The following is a 27,786-nucleotide window of genomic DNA, read 5'->3' on the forward strand; positions in this document are numbered from 1 at the left end:
AGAGCCCGGTGTGCCTGCCTGCCGCCTCTCCGCCCCGGTGTTTCAGCCTCTAGAGCTCTCTCCTTCCCATCAAAGGCGGAATTTTCACTTACATTTCGCTAGGAGTCTTAGCTGTTAAATTACGTCTCCAAAACAGTGCATGTAAGGGTGTAGGACTTAGTGAAAACATGAGTTTGCTGGCTGCGGCCTGGAGAGCGTGTTGGGCCACCCCGCCGTGCTCGTTTGGGTGTCCGGCGTGACGTGGTGCTCTCAGTGCACCTGCGACTCTTGGGCAGGACACCCGCAGAGTTACTGCTAAAAACCGAAATGGAGGACTCAAGGTGGAGAGTCTGCACGCCGTGTACCATGTGCTCTGATGTTGGCATCTTAGTGGAAAAGCTCATTCTCAACCTGCTTTTTTTTTTTTTGTTTTGTGGGTTTTTTTTAGAAAAGGTTACATCTTGTACTTGCTGCACCTGTGCTTTGATGTTCACTGTAGTTGGTGAAAGGTAACTGGTTAAATGTGGGCTCTGTTGCAGTGTTAGAAGTCTGCACACTTTGGTTGTTGCAGGAGGTTTTGTGTTTCTTATTGGGCCGGTGCTGCAAGATGGGCATGTGCTTCTTTTGACTAGAGGAAGCTGAAATAAAGTCTAAGAATCTCTTCTTAAAGATACAAAGCTTCATTAACAGTTAACTGATTAAAGTTCCCCTGGTTCAAAGTTTTCCTAGAATATCATGAAGTGATGGAAAATGAAATTCCTGACTTCAGGGGCTTCACCTGTATCTAGTGATTTTTACTTCCAAAATCTGTTGTGCTGGTGAACACTAAAGATGAAATTTTGGTAACTTGAACTTATTTATCTGTATGCATGTATCTCAATTTGTTCTTTTTTTAACTCCCTCCACTGATTGGTCTTTTAGTCTGATTTTTTTGTTGTTTTTCTGTTGTATTGATGTTGTTCCAAGAAGTCCATATTTAACTTTTTCAAAACGTTTATTTGGAGAGGTGCTCTTACTTGTCATTACTATGAGCATTTGTTGGAATAAAAAAAAGGACCAACAGAAAGCCATCTGTTCATTTGGGAAGGAGACTGTGATATTACAAGAACCTAGAAAGGAGTGAGGGGTTTTTTTTCAGGTAAGAAAGGCTATTTTGCAAAAGTTTGCTTGTCTCAGTGTATTTTTTTTTTTTTGGTAAGGTTTGTATTGTGTTTTTTCAGTCACCCAGATCAGTTGATCCACATTTATTTCCTCCACCAGCTGTTGAAGAACTTGGATCTTTGCTTAAACGAACACATTAACATGAATAAGACTGGTTTCTTACTCCACTCCTGAAGTATTAAGAATCTAAGACAATAAATATTTCTTACATACATGACAGTGAGAGATATTGAATTACTCTGTGTGAATGTGTACTGGGGGATTTGGACAGGATACGAGTTACGAAACTAATCCATTTTATTTACAAAAAGTACAATTTTTTCCCCTTCATTGTGCAAGATGCATTGCTTGGAGTAAGTATTTTCTTTACTTCCACTCAGTGTTATGCTGGTGTTGGGATTTTACAAGAACAGTGACTCTGAGAAGGCAGTATTCTAACTCTCATGTTTGTTTTTTCATTCAGTGATACAGATTCAGATAGTTCATCAACTACACCTTCCTCTTCATCTTCAGCAGTATCTGATGAAGATGATCATCCAAATGAGAAGGATAACAGATCTTACTGTGTTAGAACAAAGGATGAGTTGCCTATTGATGTAAGTATGATATGGTATTTTTTTAAACCCTTTCCTACTAACCCAACTAAAACATAACTAAAAGTTTGTTTTAAGTCACACCTCCTGTGTCAAGATGGGGTTAGAATAATAAAAGAGAAACTCCAAGGCTGAGCTAGACACAGTTTAGTACGTAAAGCAAGTTCCACACACACAATCAAAGCAAACCCAGAAATTAATTTACCACTTTCCATGGACAAGCAGGTGTTCAGCCATTCCCAGGAAAGCTGGGCTCCATCCTGTGTAACATTTTCTTGGGCATACAAACACCATCACTCCAGGTGTCCCTCGTTCTTTTTCACCCAGCTTTGTATGCTGAGCATGATGTTACATGGTGTGGAATATTCCTTTGGTCAGTGCAGGTCACCTGTCCTGCCTGTGCTCCTCCCATTTCCTTTTGCACCTCCTCACTGATGGGCTGGCATGAGAGGCGGAAAAGGCCTTGACTCTGTGTAAGCTCTGCTGAGCAATAACAAAAACATCTCTCTATTAGCAGCAGTGTTTCTAGCACAGATCCAAAACACAGCCCCATAACAGCCACTGTGAAGAAAATGAACTTTGCTGCAGTGAAACCTACCACAGTTAATAACTTAGAAAGTTATGTCTTTCAGGTATACACATTAAGGAGTGTTAGTGGAACTGTTTTAGAAACCTCTTGCTTTGAGGCAAGGATTGGCAGGTACTGTATATAGTGTGGCAGAAGGTACCATTTTGAGATACAGGATCAGAATTCTACCTTCCTGCTGCTCTTCGGCCTTTGAATTGCTCTTAGAAAAATGACTCAGTTAAGTCTTAGCAGTGAACTTGATTTAATGTTGGAAAAATCACTGGCCTGTAGATGGGTGTGGTGTTTCTATCTGAATTAATGTCTTGAGTTTAATGATACAACACTTGTGAAAGTCTTGGCCTTTTTGACCTTTGTGGTGCTCTATAAGCCTTTGCCAAATGCTTTTGTTAGGTGGAGATTATCAGGTGAAGTGTTAATAAACCAGGATAAAATTCTTCTGTTTGTGTGGGATTGTATTTCTAGTTGTGGCCTTCAAAAGTGCAGTTCAGTACTAAGATTTGAACTCTTATCAATTCACAAGGTGTTGAATTTGAAGATAATGCTTACTCTAGTTGCCTTGTATTTTATAAAGTCCATACTGACTTCATAGCAGGATAGTATATATATATATGATGAACTTGGTGTTAATAAGTCTTTGATAGTAGATTTTGATCCTTATATTTGAGGAAAAAGTTTGAATATTGTGTAGTACTCATTTTTGTATCTGAAGTTTGGCTTTTTGTGTTCTGTTCTCTAATTATCCTCTTGTACCACATGCAACTATCAGCAAAAAAAAATTTCTTTGTATAGGTTGTGCTGTTTACATCTTCTACAATGATCCAAGTCATAATATGAATGGACAGACACCATTTTGTTAAATCAGATGATACACATCTGGTGTATTTTATCTATATTACCCCTTGCTGTGTACATTTTTCTTCTAGCATGCATTGAATGTTGTTGCAAGTGGTCTTAATTTTTGAGGTCTGATTGTTTAATTATTGTGTTGTACATTGAGTTTAATCTAAAAAAATTGGATTAAATTCATGTCAATTATTGGTTTTCTCCAGTTAAATAAAATTGGCTTCTGCTTTAGTTGTGATGGAAATATGTAGAGTAGCATCTCTATAGGACATGTGTCCTCAAACCCCAGATGAGTTCATCTAGGATGATTCTGAAAGAGGCAGATAAAACTAGATTTTTTTAAAAATGAAATCTTCAAAATGCTAGGAGATTTTTCCAAGTTGTCAAATTTCTGCAGTGACAAAGTGATAAATGCTTTTGTGTGATAGTAAATCTAAATATTGACTTGTTGTTTGCAGGAGCTACCCCCTGTTGAAGACTTATCAATAATTCTGCCAGATAATGTTGAACTGAAGCTCTTTGGGACAGTTTCCAGCATCATTGAGCAGCTAGGTAGGCAAGATATATTTGCTTTGTTTTTAATTAATATAATTTCTGTATATCTCTGCGTGAGTTGTGTTCTTAGCTGTTCTTCAAAATGTCAGTCCTGCAGTGTCGTATTTCTGGGGATAGTAGGTTGTTGAGTTGGAATTCAAACTAGAAAATGACATTTGTGTTGAATTACCTTTTATTTGGCTTATATAATACTAGGACTATTATGCATGTGTTTCTATGTGACTTCCATGTTTAATTTTTTGATTAAAACCCCTTTTTTTCCCCAGTGTATTACGGTTTTTATATTGATATTGGCAAGAGTTCTTGTATTTTAAGAAAACCTTCCAATTGTAGATGCTATTTTTGAATTATCCCTGAATATAGAGGAGCTGTATAACTGAAAGCACACATGCAGTACAATGCAGTCCCAAGTGCTTGCTTGTTAATATATGAGGACAAGAAAAAGACTTGTTTCTTCAGCAGTGCAAGTTCTTTTATTTATTTATTTTAATCTTTATTCATCCCACTTCTGGCACCTTGAGCAAATGAAAGCTGCCCATGTCAGCAGTCAGAGGATGGTATGACTAACATGATTTATAGGTGGGAGGGTAAGCTTAATGGGATTGAGAGATAGAATAGGCGTAAGCTTAACTCAAGGCACAGAGATTTAGGGATCTTTTCGGATGTGTGTGGGACCTCAGTATCTGATATATGAAATAAAAGTTTTGCTGAAGCTCATATTACTAAAACATCAACAGTATGTATTTTAGCTATTTCAAGTGTTCCATTCTGCTTGAACTGCTTTCAAAGCAATTTGCTTATGAAAATTAGAAATTGAGTTCAATTTTGAAGTTAAAGTATTTATGCTGAATGTAGTACAAAAGAAAGCAAGTAACTTTTTCTATTAATTTTTCTTTTAAAAGACTTCAGGTAGTACAGGCAATTCCTCTACGTTATCTTACTGGAGTGAGATTTAATTTCATTCATTTGCAGGAAGCGGGTTGGAGGGTGTGGAAGGTAGTAGTCTGGTTCTTTTCTACTTTGGCCTTTCTTGCTTATTGGTAGTAATGAGGACTTCAAGAAGTCTGTCTTCAGCTAAAATGGTAGTTTGAAAACAAGTTTTTAAAAAAAGTTGAGTCATACTTGCTATTATTCTTAGTTTTGGTCTAAAATGTGAAAGTGTAAACAAAGCTGTTTTAAAGACTGCGGTTTTGGAAACCATCCTTAGTTCTAATACTCATTGGTGAGTATAGTCTTTTCAAATACCAGTTTACTGGTAGGTGAATTCTTCAGGCTGCATCCCACTTTATGTAATGTAAATGTATGAAGAGTTGAATTAGGTTTGTTGCTGAAAGTTAGAAAACAAGCTAATAATCATAATAAAATGAAACCGCATGAATGGCGTAAACCCCCATGACATCTGTGATTATTTTCTTGCTTTTACTGCTTTGCTTTATGACTTCTACACATTTTAGTTTCTTCTCAGTTGTTCTGGAAGCAGGCCTCCATCTCAGTTGACTTGTGGCTGTATTAGAGATGTCAGCTAATTGGTTTTTGGGGTTTTTTTGATTGTTGAACTAAATCAACAATTTAATGAATTTGATACCTCTGTATACCTGGTTTGTATCTAGTCTGAGGGGAGTTGATGTCTCATTTGGAAACCACAAATACTATTCCGATGCAACAATCAGTATTCTTTTTCTGTCCCTTTGATGTCTCTCAGAATCTCTGCTGTTCTCTGTAGCAAGCTTCCAAGTTCATCAGTCTGCAGTGAGTGATACTTGGAAAACTTGGATATTTCATCCTGTGAGGTAAATTTGAGGCTAGAACAGTGTAGGTTCATGCTTGCCCTGCAGTAGCTAAAAGCAAAATGACAGTACTTTTTGTGAACTTCTGCTCAGCGTATCAGAATTTAACAAATTTTTTGCTGTGTTTTGCTTCAAGGTACTTTAAGAGAAGAGAGTAATTCCCTGTGTGGGTTGTGGCCTGGAAAGTAAACAGCTTTGGTATATATGAGAAGCCTTCCCTGGGGCTGTACTTTGTGCCCTGCAAGAGTAGAAGCTGATAATTTAGGCTGGGTTGGAGGAGGGAAAGCTCCAAGTAAAATAGGCTGGAGGTGGTAATGTTTCTCCTAAGTTTCATGGGACTGGCATGTCGTATAGTTTCTGAATATATTTTCCTTAGCCTACTGAAGGCTGGGGGCTATGTGTGGTGAATCAAGTTGAGAATATTATGTGAGAGTTTTTGGTGTGTTGTTTTTTGTAGGGTTTTTTTGTTTGTCTGGGTTTGTTTTTTTTTTTCTACTAAGGTATAGTTCTCATGAGGTTTAAACAACACATTGGGTACTTTCACTGTATATTTTATCTTAAAGGTAGGCACAAAAGAAACTGATTTCACAAATTCTCTTGAAATTCCGTGAACTATTAAGCCTGTAGAATTGTCATATACTTGTTTGGCGTGTTAAGGTTTTTGCAGATGGAAGTAGTAGCAGTAACTTCTAGCTTGGTGACATGTTGATTGCTGAAAGTCCTGTTACGTAAGTTTAGCAGTGATGATCTTGAACTTGTTGGAGTCTGAGTGACACTGCGTACTTGAGTGACTTCATTTGCTGATGGACAGGCATTGAGAATGCTTAAGTGAGCAGTGTGCTGTTTTACAGGTAGAGAAGTTTAATTATCATTGGGCCCAAATGTACTGTGAGACTTCTATGGCATTTAATTGCAGGGTGTATATCAGATTGTGTATGTGCATATGTAAACAACACCATCAGTCGCTACTGTGATTGAACTGCCAGACAGCTTTTGTGTTCTGATCTGATTCTTAGGAGTCTCTTTACCCCAGAGAACAGTAGTTCTGTCAGCAATTAAGTATTGCCACCCATGCACCATTGGAGAAGGGGTGTGTGATTCTAAGTACTTTTGTATGTGTGCGAGAATATTTGGTTGCAGCACTACGAACTTAAGTGGAGGTGTGGTTTGTTAAGTTGCGATTAACTACATGCTGTTGAAACATTGTTTTAATTGATTTTTTTCTTTCCATTTTAGTAATAATTGAATCACTGAGAGGCCTACCTCCAGTAAATGAGGAAAGCATAATTTTTAAAGAAGATCAACAAGCAGCCGGAAAGGTGTGTGTAAAATAAAATCTTGTTATTCTAATATAAAATTGGAAGTATTCTTTAGTGCTTCAGAAAGTAGAGTTGAAGTTGACTAAATGAAAGATAATGTTTCCATGATATAATAGTTTTTCTTTGTGCCTTTGACTCCTGCTATATTCCTCTGGTTTTTCAATCTTAAGAATTTGTAACCTGGAATTAATTGCTTCCTTACAGAATTACAATATCTGGTGAGTTTCCAGTATTTGATGAGAGTGCTTGTGGAGAGGAAGAGGTTGCTTTCAGATGTATGATGTCTTGAAATAACAGGCTGTGCTCTTTTACTGCCAGATAGGGGCAGAGGTTAGAGTGAAGTTTCATGAAAAATGGAGGGTATTTTCTTCTGTGCTGTGGTTTTCTGATATAAGGCCATTGAAGAATGTTTGCTGGGAGGGTTGTTGCATTGAATTTTCTATTTTCTGTAGAAGGAAAGCCATCATCTACAGTGGTTACTGCTGAAATATCTTTGAATGCTAGATGTGAGTGAAATGAACTGAGCCTGAATTGCAGATGTTCTGTAAAACGTGGCAATATTCTCTGCTCTCCATGGATTTGGGGAACAAGCGATAACTGATGTAAAGGCTTCTTGTAAAGATGAACTTTGCGGAAAAAATGATCAGGAGATTGTTCCAGGTGTTAGGAGACTTGAAAGCATAACAGGCACAGAAAAAGAGAGGTTTGACGAAAGGGAGGATTACTAAGGATGTGAGAACGAACTTTTCCGCATTATAAAAAATTGTAGTTGGGGAATTACATGGTCAAACAAAATCCAGTAATTAAACTAAAGTGTGAAAGAAACTTTTATTTGATGCTGCATTTTGAAAATATATTGGACTTCTTAAATACCATTGTCTGCAATGAAATAGCTATCTACTTGTGGTAGTTTGTTTAAACATTTTAATTTTATTTCTTTCAGATATTTGAGATATTTGGTCCTGTTTCTCATCCTTTTTATGTGATAAGATTTAACAGCTCTGAGCATATCAAAGCAAAAGCTATTAATGTACAGGATAGCATGTATTTTGCTCCATCAGTGGAGGACTTCACCCAGTATATATTTGCAGAGAAACTTAAACAGTGAGTCTGATTTCTTTTTTAATCTGGTTATGATGTTTTTTTTATATAGCTAAAAGTGTTGGATTCAAGTTGAGTCTCCAGTGAGAAACTCTAGTACTAAGCTTGACACTAAACTTTATATTTACTTCAGATATTTTCAACTGTGTTTTAATAACAAGATTGTGTACTGTTTTGCCTTTGAAAACAATAAAGAGTAGCTTAAACGGCAAGCTTTTTAAAGTGCTCTAATTACCAAAGTTCAGCTTCTTATTTTACTTAATATACTAAGCTTGCTTTTTTTTTATGCTGCTGTTAACTAAAATACCACAACCAGAAAAGTTCATTGACACTTCTTCCACACCCTCTTACACACATATGCGTAAGTATAAAAAAGGACAGTTTTTCAAGCCGAACTTTCCAGATTTTGTTGTTCTTTAGATTCTTGTGTAGTTTCAGAACTGGTAATAAACTTGTTTGCATTCTGAACAAGTTTGTATTAATTTACTTTTTTTGTTTCATATTACAAGGCTAGAATTGAAATGTAATCATCATTAAATCTATTATATAGTTGGAGGATAACAATCTAGATAAAAATTACCCTGTGTAAATTTGCAAGAGAGGAGGGATTTGAGTAACAATGAAGTATGACATTCAGAAACTTCTCAGTAGTGTTTGTGTATCCCAGTCTGACTGAGGAAAGTAGCATGAATAAATAGGACTTGATGCCATTTAGAGGGAGGTGTTCTCAAAGACAGACTAAGAAATAAAACATAATAAATGACAGCTAGGTATTAATGTTCTAATTACTGGTGGATAATCATCAATATGTTGATCAAAGTTAAATATCTTTTGTCTTACAAGTGACTTAGTTTCTGTTTATTAGGATTAGTTCTCAGGGGTTGGTTAATTGTCTGCATTCATTACAGCTGTGCCATTATTCATACTGAATAGTTCTTTCCTTTAGTCAAACGTGTAGTCAGACCTGCAGGAGTCCTTTTTTTTTTTTTTTTTTTTAACTTCCTCATTTCTGTGCAAGCAACAAGCATATTTTTTCCCCTTTAGTGAGGACCGGAATAGATCACTTTCTTGCTCTGATGCTTGTTTGTTTTTCTGCAGCATTTTGATGCCAGCTGGTCTTTGATTTGCGCTATTAAACTTTGTTGCTTAGCACAGTAAATGCACAGACTTTAATCATCTGCTTTCTGCATCAATAACCGTGTGCTGTACTCAGCATCTGAGATGGGAGACGTGTGTTTTAGTTTGTTTCATGCTTTGGAAATAGTTTTGGAAACCATTTTTCCTGTGATAGTACTTCACTGCTGTCGGTGGTAGAAACCTGAAACCTAGGCAAGATACTTCAGACATCCAGGGCTTCCCAGCACAGCTGAACAGCGCTTCAGATGTTGTTTCTTGCCTTGATTAGGATAAGTAGCGTGACTTGCGTTATAGCGCACTGAAACAATATTTTATTTCTGGGATTTGTCAGTACAATTTTTTAAGCTTGTGTGAGGGATTTGGTACTATTGGTTGAAGCTGCCTTTTCACTAAATAGGTTTCATTAAGAACAGATGAAGAATTTCTGATTTCTGACTTGTCCTGTAATGCTATATGAAGAAACCTTAGTGCTATAAGAAGGTGGCATGGATAGTAGAAAAGTCAAGTTTTGGTCAGTGGTCCACTAGAAGACTTTTGGACCTTGATAAATGGCAAATTTGATAACCAATAATTTTTTTTCTGCTTTTTCTTAGTTTGACTGTGTGCAGACCAGATTGTGCAATATTACAGGCTTAAAGTTTTAAAACTGCTGTTCAAAACTGTGATGGTACTTTGAAAAGGAAAGGAATCAAGATTAAGATCTGAAAGAAGCACTGAGTTTGAAGCTTTTTCTGAAATCTGAAATGCAATCTGCTTGCATTGTACAAAGTTGCAGTTATATGAATAAGCCTTACACTTTATAGAAAAATAAGTGATAGTGTAAAACTTTTTGAATGCAAAATAATGTGTTGCTAAAGATGGACTTGGTGTATTGCCTGAAACACAATTCTGAGAAGCTCATGTATTTTCATGATTCCTCTGAATTACCTTTTGTTAGACTTCCAGATCTTACAGTATTTGACTTCAGAAATCAAAGAATTACTATATTGTTCTTTGCAGAAGATATTTACCTTGGAGAATGAAAAGCAGGGGTTTTTTTCTGAAATGAGGAAGGCTGCTTTGGGAGAATGAGATAAGCTGCCTGACCTGGAAAGGTTTAAAGTTTGTAGTCAGTGGTGTTACATATTGCTGAATGACCACAGGTCTTGGAGATTCTTGTATGCTCTGGTATTTCTGGCAGGCATGTGTTGCTCCAAAATAACAAGATGAAAGGAAGAAACAGTTCAGTTCATAATAATAAAAATAAGTTTTGCAGCTGCGAAATTACTTGTATAGAGTCCTTATCTCCTTTTTCTCCCTGTAATGTTTTCTTCTAATAGAACTTTAAAATGTCTTCTTTGCCTTCCTTTTGCTCGTGATCTCAAAGGCTGGTGTCTCTTTATGGTTTTCTTATGACATGTGGAGGTTGAACTTCAGTTTTATGGTTAGGGATTGAGGCACGATGTACCTCTAGATGACTTGCCAGTGCTCTCATGGGTGTGACTAAGGACCTCTGAAGTCCAGGCTGCTGATGCTGATGGTTATGTAGTTTTTTTATAGTTACTACTTATTTATTGTTGCTGACTTGATGAATACGTAAAAACCCCTTGGTTACTAGAGCACTGACTGAAGACATTTCACACTGAACACATTGATGTTTTTAACTGTCTGGTTCCATTTTGCAAGTAAAACTTTCCAGTATTGCACTGTTTTATACATTTTTTCTGCATAGATAAGGATTGTACCTTGATATTACAGACCAAAACACATTAAATTTGTGAGCAGTGTGGAAAAAACCTTCAACAGACTACTGGCAACATAATTTAAATTTATTTTACAAATTCTTTGCTAATCAAAGAAATTACTTGATTTTTAGTGAAGGGCTTACCAGTAGGTGAAATAAATTCAACTAATCCAAATTTATTTTGATGCTTGTCAGGTGAGACAATTGAGTTTTTGCTTCTTTAAATGTCTTTTGCCTTGCAATTTAATATTGTGTTTACAGCAAAATAGAAGGTGAAACCTAGTTATCTAGCTACCACTGTCTTAATAGGATTGTAAGGCAAGCATTGAGGGTCTTTTGGTTCTCAGTTTACTTTGCTGTAGTTATACAGAAAGCCTGTGTCCTACTGAATGAGTTTGTTGTTCTTTTTAGCTGAAGATACATGTTCTGAAACCAGAAGAATAGGAAAGCTTGTGATAGTCGACAGCAGTTAGCATAAGAAAGTTGCTGTGAACTACCTCAATTCAGGTTCAAAGCAATTAAGGTTCAAAAGGATTTGCTGAGAGAATATTGACCAAAATTTAATATAAGCTGGACAAAATGTTCAGTCGTCACTCGAAGTAGGAAGATTTTACAAGTATAGTGAAGTCGTAAGTTGACCTATACATTACTATTTGCTTATAAACAGTATTAAAAAACAAATAACTCTTTGAAAACAGGAAGCTCCTGTTGTAGACCTGGTACCTTATAGAAAGTGTTAGTCTTCCTTTGTCTGGATTGTCTAATTTGTGTTTTGTGGTGTTTGTTTTTTTCTTTTAGGGAAAAAGGTTCAGATGCATCTTGGAAGAATGACCAAGAACCACCGCCTGAAGTAATTATAAAGGATTAATTTGTTTATTGTTTTTGATTACACAAGTCATATGTGGAAAAAATTCTGTGCAGAGCAAGTAATTAGCAAGCTTATCTTTTTATGTAAACAAGAGTTGAATGTACCTCTTCATTAAAAGAAAGGATCATGCTTTTCTTGGAGAGGTCTTGTAGTGTAGAGAGTACTAGCTGTTTCGCTATTTACTTTTTGCAGCTGGCAAAATGTGTATCTTCAGTTCATCTAGTCCTTCAAGAACATATTTGACAACCTGAGTGTTTAACTTTATGTAGCAGTGCTTTTACCTTGTCTAATAATTTTGCTTCTGATAGGCAATTTTTGACCCTGTCGTTCTTCCGCTGCAGCTTTGTCTTCAGTTTGCCAGAAGCGATCGTTTACTAATACTAATTGCTTACTAGTACTCTGCAAACTTACTACTTGGAGGTTTAAGCTGTCTGCTCTTCTAGATTAGCTTGATACTTCCTCTGTTGCATTCTTTGAACAAAAAAAAGCTTTCACTACAGTGTGCTGTTATAAAACAGTAGTTCCACGAGAGGAGATGGGCCCTTCCTCCCTAGAAAGGCTCTCATATGGGATCGTGTAGAATTGAGAGCTCCTTGTGACCATTGGCATCATTTGCTAGAGAATCTGTAAACAGTTCTCCAGTGACTCACAGGCTTTCTGTCAGTGGTCCGTAACTCCACTGTAGCTATACATTTTGTGATTATTGTCTTCGATAAGAATCACAAGGCTGGTAGTTTTATTGAGGTGTTTTCATGAGTTTTGTTTTACAGCACAACACCTGAGTCAGTTTTCCTTGCAATTCCTACTTGAAACATATCCAAAGTAGCTGAAATTCCTAGAAGCCTTGTGTCTACCCTAGTATTCTAAAGAGTCTGCTTTGAATCTTCCAGTTGCTTGCCTTTTTAGCATAATTCTATGCTACATAAGACGTGTTTCTCACTCTATAATTTGGTAGGAAAGATGTGTTTTGTGGGGTCTGGGGTTTTTTGGGTGGGAGTAGTTGCTGTTGTTTGTTTGGTTTTGTTTCTCAAGTGTTCTAACTGTTGTTTAGGATGGAATAGAATAGACTGTTTCAGTTGCAAGGAACCTACAGCAATCATCTATAGTCTGACAAGTTCAGGGCTGACGCTGAAGCATAAGCTGAAGCATGTTGCGAAAAGCATTTTCCAAATGCCTCTTAAATACTGACAGGCTTGGGATGTCAACCACCACTTTAGGAAGTCTCTTCCAGTGTTTGACCACCCTCTCAGTAAAGAAATTCTTCATTATTTCCAATCTGAATCTCCCCGGTGCAGCTTTGGACCATTCCCACTCATCCTATTACTGTGTACCAGGTAGAAGAGATTAGCATCTCCCTCTCCCCTTCCTCAGGAGGCTGTAGGGAGCAGTGACGTTGCCTCTCGGCCTCCTTTCCACCAAATGTGGCAAGTCCAGAGTCCTTAGCTGCTCTTCACAGGACATGCCTTCCAGTGCTGTCACCAGCTTTGTTTCCTTCCTCTGAAAGCCAAGGACTTTAACATTCTTGACATGTGGGGCTCAGAACTGCACAGAGCACTGAGGGTGAGGACCCCAAGGCCAAGTGCAGCGGGACAGTCACCTCTGTTGGTTGTCTGGTTGTGCCGTGCCTGATGCACCCCAGGATGGGGTTTTGCCCTCTGGGTTCCAGGGCACACCCTGCTGACTCACACTGAGCTGCTGCCGACCAGCACCCCCAGATCCCTCTTGGCAGGGCTCCTCCCCAGCCACTCCTCTCCCAGTTTACACTTGAGCCTGGTGTGTTAATTCATCCTAGTTGTGCAGCATTTTGACCCATTAAATTTCATCCCATTAACCAGGGCCCAGGGCCCCAGTCTATCTAGATCCTTCTGCAAGGCCTTCTGTCCCTCAAGAGGGTTGATGGCATGTCCCAGTTTGGTATCAGCAGCAGCTTGCTCATGGTGCTTTTAAATGCTGCATCCAGATCATTTATACATATATTGAACAGAACCTGCCCTGAAACTGAGCCCTGAGGAACCTTGCTGAATGACTGGTTGCCAGCCAGATACAGCCCCATTTGCTCTTTGAGCTCTGCCACTCAGACAGTTCTTCACCCATTGCACCATGAACCTGCTCATCCCGCAGTTGGACAACTTGTCCAGAAGGATGGTGTGAGGGACAGTACAAAATTTTTCATTCACAGTCCTTATCCCAAGATGGTTGTTCTGGCTTGAAGGAGAGATGTTGTGACATGAGCTTTTCTGTGCTTAGAGATAGGTCCTGTAATGATGTGTCACTCTGTCAAGTTGGAATGTTGCTTTTTCCACTGTGGTGAGTGAGGATGATGCATTTTGAAATACTGGTTTTGTTTCCCGTAAATGAAACTGAGCTGTGCAGTGTTAACTTCTTAGACAAGAGTTCTTGTCTGTCAGTTCTAACTGTAAATTGCCTTCCTTTCTTGTGGAGCCATTATCTCACAGAGAATTAGAATTTGAGAATTTGAAGTGTTGTATAAGAATTGGACTTTTAGGTATGTTGTCTATAGAGCTTTGAAAGACTGTACTTAAAAACTTTTGGCTAGTCTTAACTTGCTTTCATTCAGCAGTTTTCTTGTAGTGATGATACAAAATGGGCTTATTGGCTAATGGTGAGCACTTCTGTTTCTTAGACATGTTTTAAAAGCTGTTCAGGAGATAAGCTTGTAGGTACGTAATTTGAGTTTGTAGGAATCCATGAAATTTTATTGGCCAAATACAGTCAGTTAACTCTGCAGATACAGATTCATTGCCTTTTCCAAAGTTGGTTGGGGTTTTTTTTTTGTTAATTTTTCTTGGTTTAAGGTCGCTGTACCTCACTATAGGAAGGACCACAGGAAGCTTGAAAAAAGTCAGTGATGACAAGGGCGAGCACTGTTCTGACTATGTGATCTGTCTGTGTGTTCTTTTTTGGAAAAAAACACATCTAACGTCTTGTAATCCTCAATTAGAATAATCTTTGGTTAGTTCTAGCAGAGTTTATACCACACTATCCCTAACTGTGACAGTTGATGAGCTGATAGAAAGTAGCTTGTGCTGTAAAGGTAATAGCTGTTGGCAAGGGCACAGATCAAATTTTATGCTACTGGTGCTTAAAATTGTCTCGTACAGTGAGACCCTTTTAGAGACCTCAGATTGCAGCTGATTTCTTGCTAGCCCCTGTGATAAACTGTGCAATTGTTGGAGTCAGTTCTTTTTGTGATAGTGTGAAGCTTTATTTTTGAATGAGTGTTAAATTAATCCGTGTTAGGCCTTTCTTACTTGGTACTTTAAGGTATATGGTAAGCATTCTTTTTCTGACAGGCTCTTAAATAGCCCAACTTATTTGTAGGGCTCTTGATTGTAACACAGTTTCTCCTAGCTTTGTCTTTGGAGTCAGAGGATTACAAAGTATAATCTGTAGGCTGCAAGGCTAGCAGGAGCAGATAACTGCAGTTTTTCTATGGGGTGACTTTTATGGGATGTTACATGGAAATTAGGTACCAGTAAAAGGTACCTGTTGCTGTTCATTGTTTCTGCACTACTGGAGTATGGTGTACTGGAGTTCTTAGAAAAAGCAGGAGTTAGTGAAAGACTTTACTTCATGGTATATGTCATCTTGCTGTATTTCTTGTGGCTTTTCTGAGTAAGTATGTCATCCAGTTATGTAGTAGAAGAAATAGTTGTATTCAGCATTAACTTTGATGAGGCTTTTAAAGCATGTTTTGGTGCAGTGTTTTTGAGATCCGTGCTCTGTTTATACAATAGATACAAGTAAGCAGCAAAGCCCCTACTTTGAGAATTGGGAAGAGGAGGGTGGGAACAAATCTGACTCTTTTAAGTTGCAAGAGTGAGCTGTTTTTCGGAGAACTAATTAATGCTGACTGCTTTCTTCCCTGTCACTGATAACTTATCCTCATTCTTGTAAGTTAGGATTCAAAAGGTAGCAAAACTTTGTGTAACAAGAAGAAAACGTTGTGGGAACATTGAATCTGTTGTAAATGACAACATTCCTCAAAGCTGAAAATTTATTTGGAATAACATTGCTATTGCAAATTCAACAGAAAGTGTTATTAAATATACTACAGAAAATTCCAGTTTAGTGACAGTTTTAGAGTAGAGATTTTTCTAATGTAGTTTAACTGCTTTATTATGTATTGGTTGCCAAGTTAATTTTTACTTACTTTAAAAATTCATTTTTTAATTCACTCAGTCTGCAGTTCCTCTTCGAAAGCTTTTTCATGGCAGTAACCAGCCAGCTCCTTTTCTTCCTAACATAGAGGCAGTCAAACATTTGTGTTCAGCCCTTGAATGTTGTTCTTTTCAGGAAAATTAGAAAGGATAACTGAATCTTGAATTGTGTTATGATAAATTTTTGGAGTATTAACTTCTTGCTTGTGCTCAGAAGCCAGCTGATCTTTATTTTTTTTAACCAGGCTTTGGATTTCAGTGATGATGAAAAAGAAAGAGAGGCAAAACAGAAGAAAAAGAAGCCTCAAAGTCAAGGAAGGAAGAAAGTCAGATCAGAAACACTTCCATCAAGTGAGTAAATGCTATGTGAATACTTTCGTCTGTTAAACTAAGTTTGGAATGCACATCTGTAACTATTTAATGATTGAGTTTTCATACAGTTAATACTAGTTCTGTACTTTTTCAATGTTATATTTGAATTTGTGGCTACATTCTGTATTTATTATTTTAGAAGAAAAATTCAGTTGTATTCTGTTGAAATACAAACCCTGTGGAAGTGGTATAGCAGAAGAGCAGTTGTCAGGGGAGAGTCAAAGGCTCTTAGAACAGTGTTGGTTGACACACAGTAAAGATACGGAACAGATGCCACCACTTGGATGGGGTTCAGCTAAAGCCTTGGAGTGCTGGGAGAAGACAGAGGAAGGCCATGTGCAGTTTTTGGAAACCCACTTCTTTGGTAATCAGGGGAGGAGACATGGATCTTTGGTGGAGAATTTATTCCTCTGTCTGAAAAGGAAGCTCTTCCTTACCTATGGCATATAAATACTCTTCAAAGTAACTCTGACTTGCGTATCTTACTGAGAACTTTCCTGTTTACCTAATGCAGTTACTAGATGAACAAAGCTGTGTATAGGTTTTCATAATATGAATAGCTTTCTTCACCCTCCTTTCTCCTGCTGTTGTCATATCTGTTCCAGGTGTATGCTTGCAGCTGTGCTCTGTTTACAATAACCACATTTTCTCTTCTGTCATGCCTCTCTACTGCCAAAACTTCATTTTTTGATTGCCATTTTGGTTGAATAATTCATATTGCATCCCTCTTTTTCTGTTCTCACTGGTCTACTTTAGCTGCATGCTTTTTATACCCCTCCCTTTAAATACGACTGAATCTCATCCCTTACCCTCTTGTACTGCTTACTTACCAGATTGCTTCAGCTATCTGCAGCATGGTGCTTCCCCCATTGAATTTCTCAGGCAGACTCCTCCTGTGAGTTTGCTGCTCTTCCTTTGTTAAGCTGATACACACTGTGCCCCACTGAAACCCTTTTCTCTTGATCTGGGAGATCAGTAGCTGTCCTGTAACACTTTGTGTACAGTACAATCCTCCCTTGTATCAATCAAATAAAGCCACAATCTTTCTTGGACTGGCTTTTCCCCTATGGTTTTGACAGGGTTTTTTTCCCTTAAGAGATGGATCTGAACTGTGCTGTACTTTCTTGTCATTACTGATGGTTATTTTCTCCTGGTTTCTGTCTACCTAGCATATGTATGTTTTCCACCACATCCTTGTTCTGCCGGCTTATTGCAGACCTGCCTTTGCCTAGGGCTTGCTGAAGATGTTACTGAACGATGGGAGTCACTATGTTCCAATAACTGAGAGCTGGAGGAACTGTTGCACTCTGTCAAGGGAGCTAGGTTTTGATTTGCTGTGGTTTTTTTGTAAATAACGTGGCACAAATTGAAATTGTGTGCAATTTGTTTTGGCTGTAGAGTTCAACAGCAAGGATATGTCACAAATTGAGGCACAAAGTCATTCTCAGATGGAGATTTACATGAATATTTAAAACTGTCTCATTGTTACAGTACTTGATAGGAGAAGAACAAAAATACTCATTCAAGTACTTTACTTAAGTGCTTCCAAGAGGCCTGCTTGTATCAAAGGAGTCTTAACTCCTAATCCCCCATGAAAATGAGTAGGAGTTCGGGTATCCAACTACCCTTCCAGACTTAGAAATATTTTCACCTTTGAAAAGCTATGTAGTCTAGTGCCAAGGATGAGGTTCACACAGGTTTTTAAATTTCAGTGATTTTATGCAGTGTTATATTCCTGAATACCTTGTTGCTCCCAGCCATTAAATCCTTCTGAGGGTTTAAGTTCTGCAGCTTTCTTAATATCTTAGCAGCTCTTCGGAGCATTTTTAGTATTTCAGTGCTTTTCATTTTATAGTCCTAGTCCCATTAAAACTCCTATGATATTTATATAAAGGGGAAGTATAGCTGTTACAAACATTAAATATATGCTTACAGTGAGCTGTATAGGGAAAAATTTGTCTTAGAAAGATGAATGCTGAAAGCTAATTGGCTAGAGGTACAGACTGTTCTTTTTCAGATAGAGTAAGTTAATTTTATTAATCTGAGCTTGAATAATTTCTTGTGTCTTATGTCTATGCTGTAATACCAACTTGGGACTGAAAGTTGAATACCCCTTCAGTGTAATGCAGTGTTGATTTATGTTTAGTTTTAAAATGTGTTGTTTTTAAATCTTGTTTTAAATGAAGGCTTCCAAAATACTAAAAATCTGCATTTTCCTGAGATCCATTTATACAAATGGAAAGTCTGGCGGGAAAGAAGGTGAAATTCTCTTTTAAAGACTGAATTTGCAACTCTCAGGATCGTCCTTTTTATATTACTCCAATCAATCAAGATGAGATGACTTACTAAACAGCAGATTAGCTGGTATTATTTTGTCCTTTATGTATTAGTTGCCAGTATTATTTGTTGGTAAGATTACTTTTCAAATTTCCTTGACTTCTTCTTGAAAGATTTGTGAAGACTAAGCTTGATCTTTCCAAAATAATATTACAGCTCTGTGCATGTGGGTTCTTGTATTTGTTTATTCTTTAGGTGAGAATAAAGGGCTTGATCAGTCAGTGCAACAGCCTGCTTCAAGTTACTCAAGGGGATACCGCGGCAGAGGGTTCTCCAGGGATGTATTTCCTCCTCCATCAGGCCCTCGAGGGTTTTTCAGACCAAAAGTAAGACCACCACAGCTATACTCTTCAGACAAGAGGATACACCAGGAATCGCCAGTGTTTCCACCACCTTATAGAAAAGAAAATCCAATGATGCAACAGTATTCCTTTCCTCCTCCAGTTTTTGATTCTGTCAGTGGTGGACATCAATTCCACCCTTCACCTTCAAATATGAATATGATGTGGACAGGCCCAAGCATGTACAATTCACCCTACTCATTTCTGCCACCACCGCCGCCACCTCCTCCCGACAGCCATCCTCCTCAGTTCAGGCATTACTGAGTTTCCATACACGTCCATGTAGAGCACTGCAGTTTACAGGGAGAAAGAACAGGCTGCCAAGACTGCTTTTCCTTATTTTGGAGATGTTCTCTTTTACTGCAGCAGTAGACCAAATGCAGAGTTTTGTGCTATATGGGCCATCCGCAGAAAATGATTCTTTTTCTACATATGTTTTCTGTTTCCAAAAAGAAATCTATATGATAAAAGTAACTGAATATTAAGTAATGGTTTATTTTTATAATATCTGCTACTTTAAGATGATAAATAAAAGCCTTTTGGAGACTGGTATGTGGTGGTGGAAATCTACTTTGTAATAAATGTAAGATTTTGTATATAACTGCTGTTAAGTACCGCTGAGGATATTTCACATGGACAATATTTTAATATTTTTACAATGGTGGTGTATTGCTGTGCTAAACCATTTTCCTCAATTTCTGCAGATTTTGAAACCTGTTTGGGAACTGAAAATCTGACATCTAAATTTTGAGCTAGGTTTTCCACTATATGTAAGGCATAAAACACTATCCAGCTTCGAATACTTCACTAATTTTGTATTAACTAAAAGACTGGATCTGGATGGTTCTTTTTTTAAAATAGCTGGAGTAGCTAGGTCTGAATTTGGACCAGCAGCTGACTTACTGTGTTACATTTAGTGTTCTGCAATGGTATTAGATCAACCTACTCCTGAGATGTTTTGCATTTAATTTAGAATTAAAAACCAGCATAATTTCTCTAGCTTCTCTAGCTCCTAATGCAGAGATGCCTATAAATACCTACTAGAATGTGCAGTCAGCCTTTCGAGGAAGGAGTCATTGGGTCTGTCAGGGAGAGGAAGCCATTTCAGAACTCCCTTGTTTAAATTTGTAGATGCAGATGGCAGTAGATTGCTGTTTGATTACAGTCTAAACTGTCTCTTCTGAAATTACGAGGTTCATCAATTCTTCCAGCTTGTTGGAGGGAGGTGAAGTTGTCAACCAAGGATCATTTGGAACAACCTCCTCCTGTCCAAAGAGTTGGTCCTACAATTGCACTTCCTAGTCTGTATGGAATTGACTCTGCCTGACTAGGAGGGAAGGCCTTAGACTGCATCAATATTTTATAAACAGAAGGAAAAAGTTCTTGTGGGACAGACAAAGATTATTTTTGGACTGAAAAGTCATTACTAGTTGTGATGATTTTTGAATCTTTACCAATACAGTCACCTTGAACTGATAGAAGTGTGCAGTATGTATTTCTATTCTCAAACTCGTTTTGGTCTTATTACTTTAAATATGCAATTAAAGGCTAAGTAATCTGTGCAGGTGTTGCTTAGACTTCAATTCCAAAGAGCTTTAAGAATGAAGCAAAATTTTAATGCACAGAGGTGGGGACTGCCTTGTCAAGATGGTGCGACTCAGAACTAGAATTTAATTTCAGACTTGAAAGTTTGCTGTAATATATTTTAAGTAATAATATTCTTTGCTGTATCTAGAACTGTTTCACAAGGGTGCAGCTGAGAATGTTGTATAGATGTCCGTTTATGGCAAGCAGGTACTGTGTAGTGGCAACAAATACTTTCAGAACAGCAGCATTCTAGACATCAATGTTTAACTCAGGTCCTGCAGATTATTTTTTTGTAGTAAAAAGAATGTCCAATTCCAGTTTGTGGTAAATGTTTATGTTTCAGGGGAAAGGAGAAGGGGCTGAATTTCTGGCTATTAAGCTGTAACCCAGATATTACCATTCCCAGTGACAGGGGATGTTAACAGTGATAGGGATATTACAAGTGGATTACCAAATGTGAAAGTGTTTCCAAGTCAATTATATAGTAAGGAGGAAGAAACTGTCAACATCACACTTGCACTTGGGATGGCAGTGGCTTGCTGTTTGTCCTGGGCACAGACATCGTCAGCGTCGAGATCCGAAGGGGCGGTTGAAGAGTTAACTTCCAACATCAAGAAAAGGAGTGAGGTACTAGAAAGTGCAGGTACAACAGTCTTAATTATTACTACTATTGCAACTGGTGTTTTTTTACGTATAGTAATGTTCGCTTTTTTCTGCAGTAATTGGATCTGGACTAATAATTCTTTGATTAAGCTGTTAAGATTTCTCTTAAACTGTGTTCTCCTTTCCCATAATAATATTTTTGCGTGTAACAAAAATGTATGCAATATATTGCAGAAATATATTGCAATTTTTGGTTTTATTAGTTTCTCTGAAAGATGCGCAAAGCAATTTCGACATCAGAAAAGTCTTTGAGTTCAAGACAATTTTCAGCAGTGACACTCAGCATCTTGCCAAAGAGTAGCAGAGATTGCTAGGCTCTGGGCTGTGATGGGTCAAATGTTGCAAGTATTTTCTAGTAGAGAAAGTAGAGAAAATAAGTGTATTTTCTAGTAGTTGAGTATCTCTCCATTTCTGACTCCTGTTGTCTGTTTCCACATTTGGCTGCAATAGAGCTCTGTCACTTCTGTAACATTTTTAGTTATTCCCCTTTTTTGGGACATTTTTTCATGGACTGCTTTCCAGAGAAAGCTTAAGGCATGGGATGGAGGAGAGAGACTCAAGGAAAAGAGGCTATGGGAAAGATTTGCTATGATTTTTCAAAAGGCTGAGACTTAACTGCACACATACTTCTATTTGTAAGCTGTTGGAGTGTATAAATTATTGTGACTATGATAACGTGGGAAATGAAAAACTGTAATCGCACATTTGACAACATTCCTCTTAAATTTTAAACAAGGGTGGTACTTTCACTGGCCTTTAATTTAGACAAGTCAGGAAGGGGATGAACTTGTCTTGGAGGTGAACAGGAAAAGGACAAACAGGCTTCTGAAAGGAAAGTTCTCACAAGTGGTGTGGGAAGCAGGGCAGCCCGTGCTGCCATAGCTGGCTTGGAGAGATGGTGGAATCTACAGTCTTGGAGGGATTCAGAATTTGACTTTGGACAAGGGTCTGTGGGATGTAATGTCCAAGTTAGTCTTTCTTTTAGTGGAGAGGTGGACCAGGTGATCTGTGAAATCCATCCAAGCCCAAACTATTCATTACTGTCATTCTTCTGGAGTTCTGTCTTCTCACCAGAGATTTTTTTTGTTTCTAGATGCTGAGAGGCATGAATAGCCTAGCCTGAATTACTGTTTTTTGGGAAGCCTAGCTTTTTATTTATGCTATTGTAATCCTTCATTATACCTCAGATTTTTATAAATAAAATATCCATGCTGTACTAAAAGTTGGACTTGCTGCAGAAGATAATGACTCCTTCCATTTCAGTGGATGTAAGATGAATTGAAGAATGGTTTCTTTATTAGTTGTTTGGAAACTGATGCTAATGAGAGTCTTAGTTGCTGTCATTTTCCCTTAAGGGATAAAGCATTCTGTATTGTACAACTTATTTTGAGAATGTTATCAAGGAATAACTATCCAACTTTTTTTTAATAAAATACAAGAACAAAAAAACCCCTGAGAGCTATTTTTAACATACATTATAATGTTCTCTAAAGTAGGGGTTTTTGCCTTAGAGGAGACCTTTTTAATAATGCAAGACACTCATGCCAGGATGCATATTAGTGACATGCAGATAAAAACAAGAAATAAGCAGGGTTTTTTGTAGGTTATATTTAGATGTTTCCAGGTTCCATTTTCTATTTCTTTGCAACTCAAAGGTATAGTCAGTTATTCTTGTCTAGTGAATTTAGTGATGCACATAATCTGATTTAAAGGATTGATGAATCTGCACTGAACAGTTGGTAATAAATTTGTTATAGTGACAGGTGAAAAAAATAGAAAACACTGCCAATGATGACAAGACTTTAACAGAACAGTTTACCTGTCAGGGCAAATACATAATTCTGGAAAGCATGAATAATGATCTTTCTTAATCACTGTAAGGCTTAGTCAGAATTATTGTATGTGGGGTAGCCTTCACTTGCTGTAAATGAAATCTGTTGTAACTATGGAAGAATAATATTGTTGATTTTCCTGTGAATCTGATGCTCTGCATTTTTTAGGCAATGTTTTGCGAAAATGCTTTATTAGAATTTGCTGTTTGGCTGCTGAGGTTTGAAATCAATGGATATTATGAATCACAGAATTGTTTGGATTGGTAAAGATCATCTGGGTCCAACCCTTCTGCAATGGGCCGGGACACCTTCCAATAGACCAGGTTGCTCAGAGCCCCATCCAGTCTGGCCTTGCTTAGTGCATAATGCTTGCTGTTTATTAGCAGAAAGCCAGCCAGTTACACGCAGGAACAGGAGTGAGCAACTGTCACATACTCCAGCTTTGAACTTGGACACAGAATCTTCTCTGACTCTTCTGTGCCCACCTGAGTAGCTGTGAGTACCTGGGTAGAAAATAACTTGCTCCACAAAATGCTGAAACTACTATGGGAGCAATTACAGTTATGAAGTGTCTTAAGTTTGCTTATATTAAGTCCCAAAGACTATTGTTTGCATTCTAAACAGGAAGATTTCACTCAGTGAGTTTCCTACTGTGGGAAGTAGGAGATAAAAATCTAGGAACTTCTTAATTGTCAAGAATGAACTGCTGCTTGATGCCAGAATTAGTTGTTGTGAAGGTCTGTCTTTTGGAAGAAGTGGTACAGCTGATATTTTTTTTAAAGAGAAGAAAAATGTTACCTATATCCATTTGATACTATTAGCTCAGTTTTTAATATGTACATTAGGTGGTCTCAAATCTGTTTTGTGAGAATTGCATGCGAGACCTGTAAAAAAATTTTTTTTTCTTCAACATAGACTCAAGAAAAGGGAGTATATTTTGTGAGATTTCAGTTGATTCCTTTATGTGAATGTTTGACCTCACATAGACTTTCTACAGTATTCAGTTTGCAACTGAAAATTATACCTAGACTATAAAGGCTTGTTAAACCTGCCTACTGGATCTTCAGTCTTGATTCCACCTTTCCTGGGCTGTCCTGTGTAATAGTATGCACCTTTATGTACAAGCAAACCTTTATTAAATGGCATTTTTGTGAGCACTTTTTGCAGAAATCATGGTCAGCATTTAGTTTCTTGGTTACACTCTTCACTGTGATGTGTTTAATTCATAATTTTACATTATTTATGCTACCCTGCAATCCTCAGTCTCCACAGCTTGGCTTTGCCACATATTGATGCACTTGATCATTGGTCTTGGTTAATGCTTTCTGCAGTGTGGAGAACACAGGGGTATATTACACTTTTTCCTACTTCTTGACACTGCAACACTCATCTCTGCCACCATTATATCCAAAAGAGGTACAGTACCACATGCATTGATATTCTGCTTTTGGTGACTGGCGTTTGGTTTTCCCCTTGCAATGTACCCCATGTATACACAGTATGCTCTCTTTATGGTATACCTCATTTCTGCTCTCAGTACAATTCTGACCCTGAAATTACTTGGACATTAACAATTTCCATCCCTCCAGCATAAGATGATGAAGTGATGATACTAGAGTTTGAGATGGAAACAATAACTGCACCCTAGAGAAAAAAACAGTCTTGGGTAAGTTATGTAGGTCATGATGCTCCTTTGTCTGTGAGCAGAGAATCCTGTTTGCTGTTTCATTTCGCAGTTCCAATGTAGTGAAAGAAGAAAGGCTTATTGACCTTAGCAGAAAGAGGATTATCGTAGCCTCCAAAATTGTGTCTGGGTGTGACAGTGTAGAACATTTAGATCATCTAATTGCCACCATGAATCTCAGGAAAATCAGCCATTTCTTGTATTGGAGAAGCAGCAGGGGAAAACCACCAAAAAAGGCATAGTATTTATAAAGATACGAATTTCTCAGCAAAATATTTCCTATTAAGTTCAAACTCATTTTGGTGGAATATGTAGCACACTGGAGATGGTTTTATTATAATGAACCTAGAGGGACTGTCCTTTTAGAGAACAGACAATTCTAGTTAGGCACAAGTTAGGTCAGTGTCTCCTGTGCTCTGTAACTGGTTTGGAGATTTTGTTTTAAAAAACGAATTTTGGGCAGAATCAATCCATCTAGTGTGGATGTCTGGAAAACATTAAACTTTGGATCCTAAGAGGAATTCAGCTTGCATTTCAGAGAGAATGTGGGGTCAGACACTAGGCTTCTCTTATCCCAGGCTCATGAGTCTAAACCAGTTTAAAATCTTTTAAAGTCCCGTTTTTACCTTTCTGTGTGGTGCAAGGATATCATAGAAATGAGTGTAAAGTGCTTTTACTTAGTGATTTTTTTTCTTTTGATTTTATTTTTAATCTTGAGCTTTTTTACTTTAGACCCAAAAACCTACACAAGTGGCTGCCTTCTTACAGGTGGTCAGTAGCTAATCCAGTTAGGTTGTGCTGTTCTTTAGTCTCAGAATAGAGGACAAGAGTGAACAGTAATCATGACTGACTCTGAGCTAGCTTATAATGTAATATAAGAGGAGACATAGAAAATCTTTAAAGCTATGTTTTATGTCTTGCTACATTCTAATTTTAAAAAGTAATCTTGGGAAGCAAATCTTTTAATCAAGGAAGAATTTTTTTATAGTGTCTTAATTATCATCTGATGTTTTATTTCCAGGCAACAGTTGTAGTATCAATATAAAGAAAGCATGCATGTATATGTAATATAATAAATAATTTAATAATACATGTCCTTTATAAATATTACATTATCATTAATTATTATATATGTGAGTATATACATATAAGCAAGTATTAGTTATTCTGAACTACGATAATTTTACCTGCTTCGTGCTAACTTTGCAGCAGACAGACAATTGTTGAGTTGGCGCTGCCTAGGCAGTTACTGCAAGGCTGCCGAATCAAAGCAACTGAGCATGTTAATGCTCTTATTCCATTGCACTGTGTTAAGTAAAACATTAATTTAAATTATCTCTTGAAACGGAGAAAACACTTAATTTTTTGGGAGAATCTGTTCTTTTCTTCACTTTACCTCTGATGCTAGGATGGCTGTGCCCTGTGTTTTCCCTGTGCAAATGACAGATGGAGGGATCCACACTCAAGTCACTTTCTGAGGTAGTTCATTGTTCTGCTTCATGTGATGTGTTGTCACGTAAGGGATTTACTGTCATACAGGAGCTCTGCCTGGCTGCATTTTATTTTTTTGTTTAAAATTTAAAGTTTTTAAACAAAAGTTTATAAAGTTAAAAGTTTTCAGTGCATGTTTAGTGAGTGGTTAAGTGGATGTAGAAAGGCACTGAAAAGGTGGTTGTCACCTCTGCACTATGTTACTGTATGTCTTCTAAAAATAAGTGGTCATGTTTCAATGGGATCAGTTTTCTAAGTTAGCTGAAAAGCAAACCTAGTAGTAAGACAAAAGGTCTTGAAGGGATCTGAATGATAATGTAGCTTCCCATACCATCTTGAAAGGCAAGGACCTGTTGGAGTGGGTCCAGAGGAGAGATGTAAAGATGTTTAGAGGGCTGCAGCACCTCTCCTGTGAAGACAGAGTGAGACACTTTGAGTGGTTCGACCTGGAGAAGAAAAGGCTCCAGGGAGACCTTATTGCAGCCTTTCAGCACCTAAAAGGGTCTTAAAAGAAAGACAAAAAGAGACTATTTAGTAGGGCCTGTAGCAATAGGACAAGGGTTAAGGGTTTTAAACTACAAGAGGGTAGATTCAGACTAAATGTAAAGATGGAGTGTTTTATGGTGAGGGTGGTGAAACACTGGATTGGCTTGCCCAGACGAGCTGTGGATTCCCTGTGCTTGGAAACATTCAAGGCGAGGTTGGATGGGGCTGTGAGAAACCTGACCTCATTGAAGATGTCCCTGCCCATGGCAGGGGAGTTGGGCCAGGTGACCTTTAAAGGTCCCTTCCAACCCAAACCATTTTGTGATTCTGTTAAAGTGGATGGTGTTATTGTTTTGGAAGTTTTCAACATCCACACATCTTTATGATGAAACTACAATTTCATTGTACTAGAATATTTTTTTTCAGATTGTTAGCACTGTCAAATGTCAGTGATTAAAAAAATAATAATCTGGAGCTTTAACCTTACTGCTTATACCTCCAAAGTGATTAGTTTAATTTCTCTATCATACCCTGTTTCCTATATTCAATTCTTTTGTCGTGTATTAGTGCATTTCAAATTCCATTAAAGTTGTGATTATAAAAGAGTGGGTTTTTTTAAACTCAAGAAGCAATTTAATAACTTCCAGGTGTAATTACAGTATCTCTTGACGATCAAGTAATTTAATTTTTAAAAACACCTGTTGTCAAGTATTTTCTTGCCTCCACTTACAACATCATACAGAAGCCAAAGACAGTAAAACAGATACTTTGACATGTAAGTAATACACTTCAAAATTTCAGTAAGGAAAGAGAGCTACAAAAATCTGTTCTTGATGTTGCTCATTACTTAGTGTGAAATTTTGGATCCCTTAATGTTTATTAGAGTTTTCCTTGTATGCAATTGAATCAGAATCAACTATCAGTGTTTTTTTCTTTAAAGAAGTCCTTCCTTATTCCTCTGGCATGTAAATAATTTTCTGAAACAATAGTGTATGAGATAAAAACACAAAAGAAAGGGGTCTCTACTTGCATCCGTCCAAAAGAATTAACAGATTTTCTCTACAGATTTTCTGAACAAGGCCTAAGGAAGTTCAATATGACTGAGAGATCAGATGCTTGTACTACTTCGAATAAAGTAAAAAGCAATTGACAACACA

At 37.5% G+C, this 27,786-nt stretch overlaps 1 protein-coding gene across 1 annotated transcript; it reads left to right on the plus strand.

Annotated features, from left to right (window-relative positions):
• The first annotated feature begins 1,148 nt into the window (after positions 1-1,148).
• NAF1 (nuclear assembly factor 1 ribonucleoprotein) lies at positions 1,149-27,786 on the plus strand. The gene is made up of 7 exons (XM_017740638.1): positions 1,149-1,736; positions 3,624-3,717; positions 6,744-6,826; positions 7,770-7,930; positions 11,586-11,637; positions 16,082-16,187; positions 18,741-27,786. The coding sequence occupies exons 1-7, from the start codon at positions 1,584-1,586 to the stop codon at positions 19,148-19,150; spliced, it is 1,059 nt and encodes a 352-aa protein (XP_017596127.1). The 5' UTR covers positions 1,149-1,583; the 3' UTR covers positions 19,151-27,786.

This window comes from Corvus brachyrhynchos, unplaced genomic scaffold (genome assembly GCF_000691975.1).
Source record: "Corvus brachyrhynchos isolate BGI_N302 unplaced genomic scaffold, ASM69197v1 scaffold178, whole genome shotgun sequence".
Lineage (NCBI taxonomy): Eukaryota > Metazoa > Chordata > Aves > Passeriformes > Corvidae > Corvus > Corvus brachyrhynchos.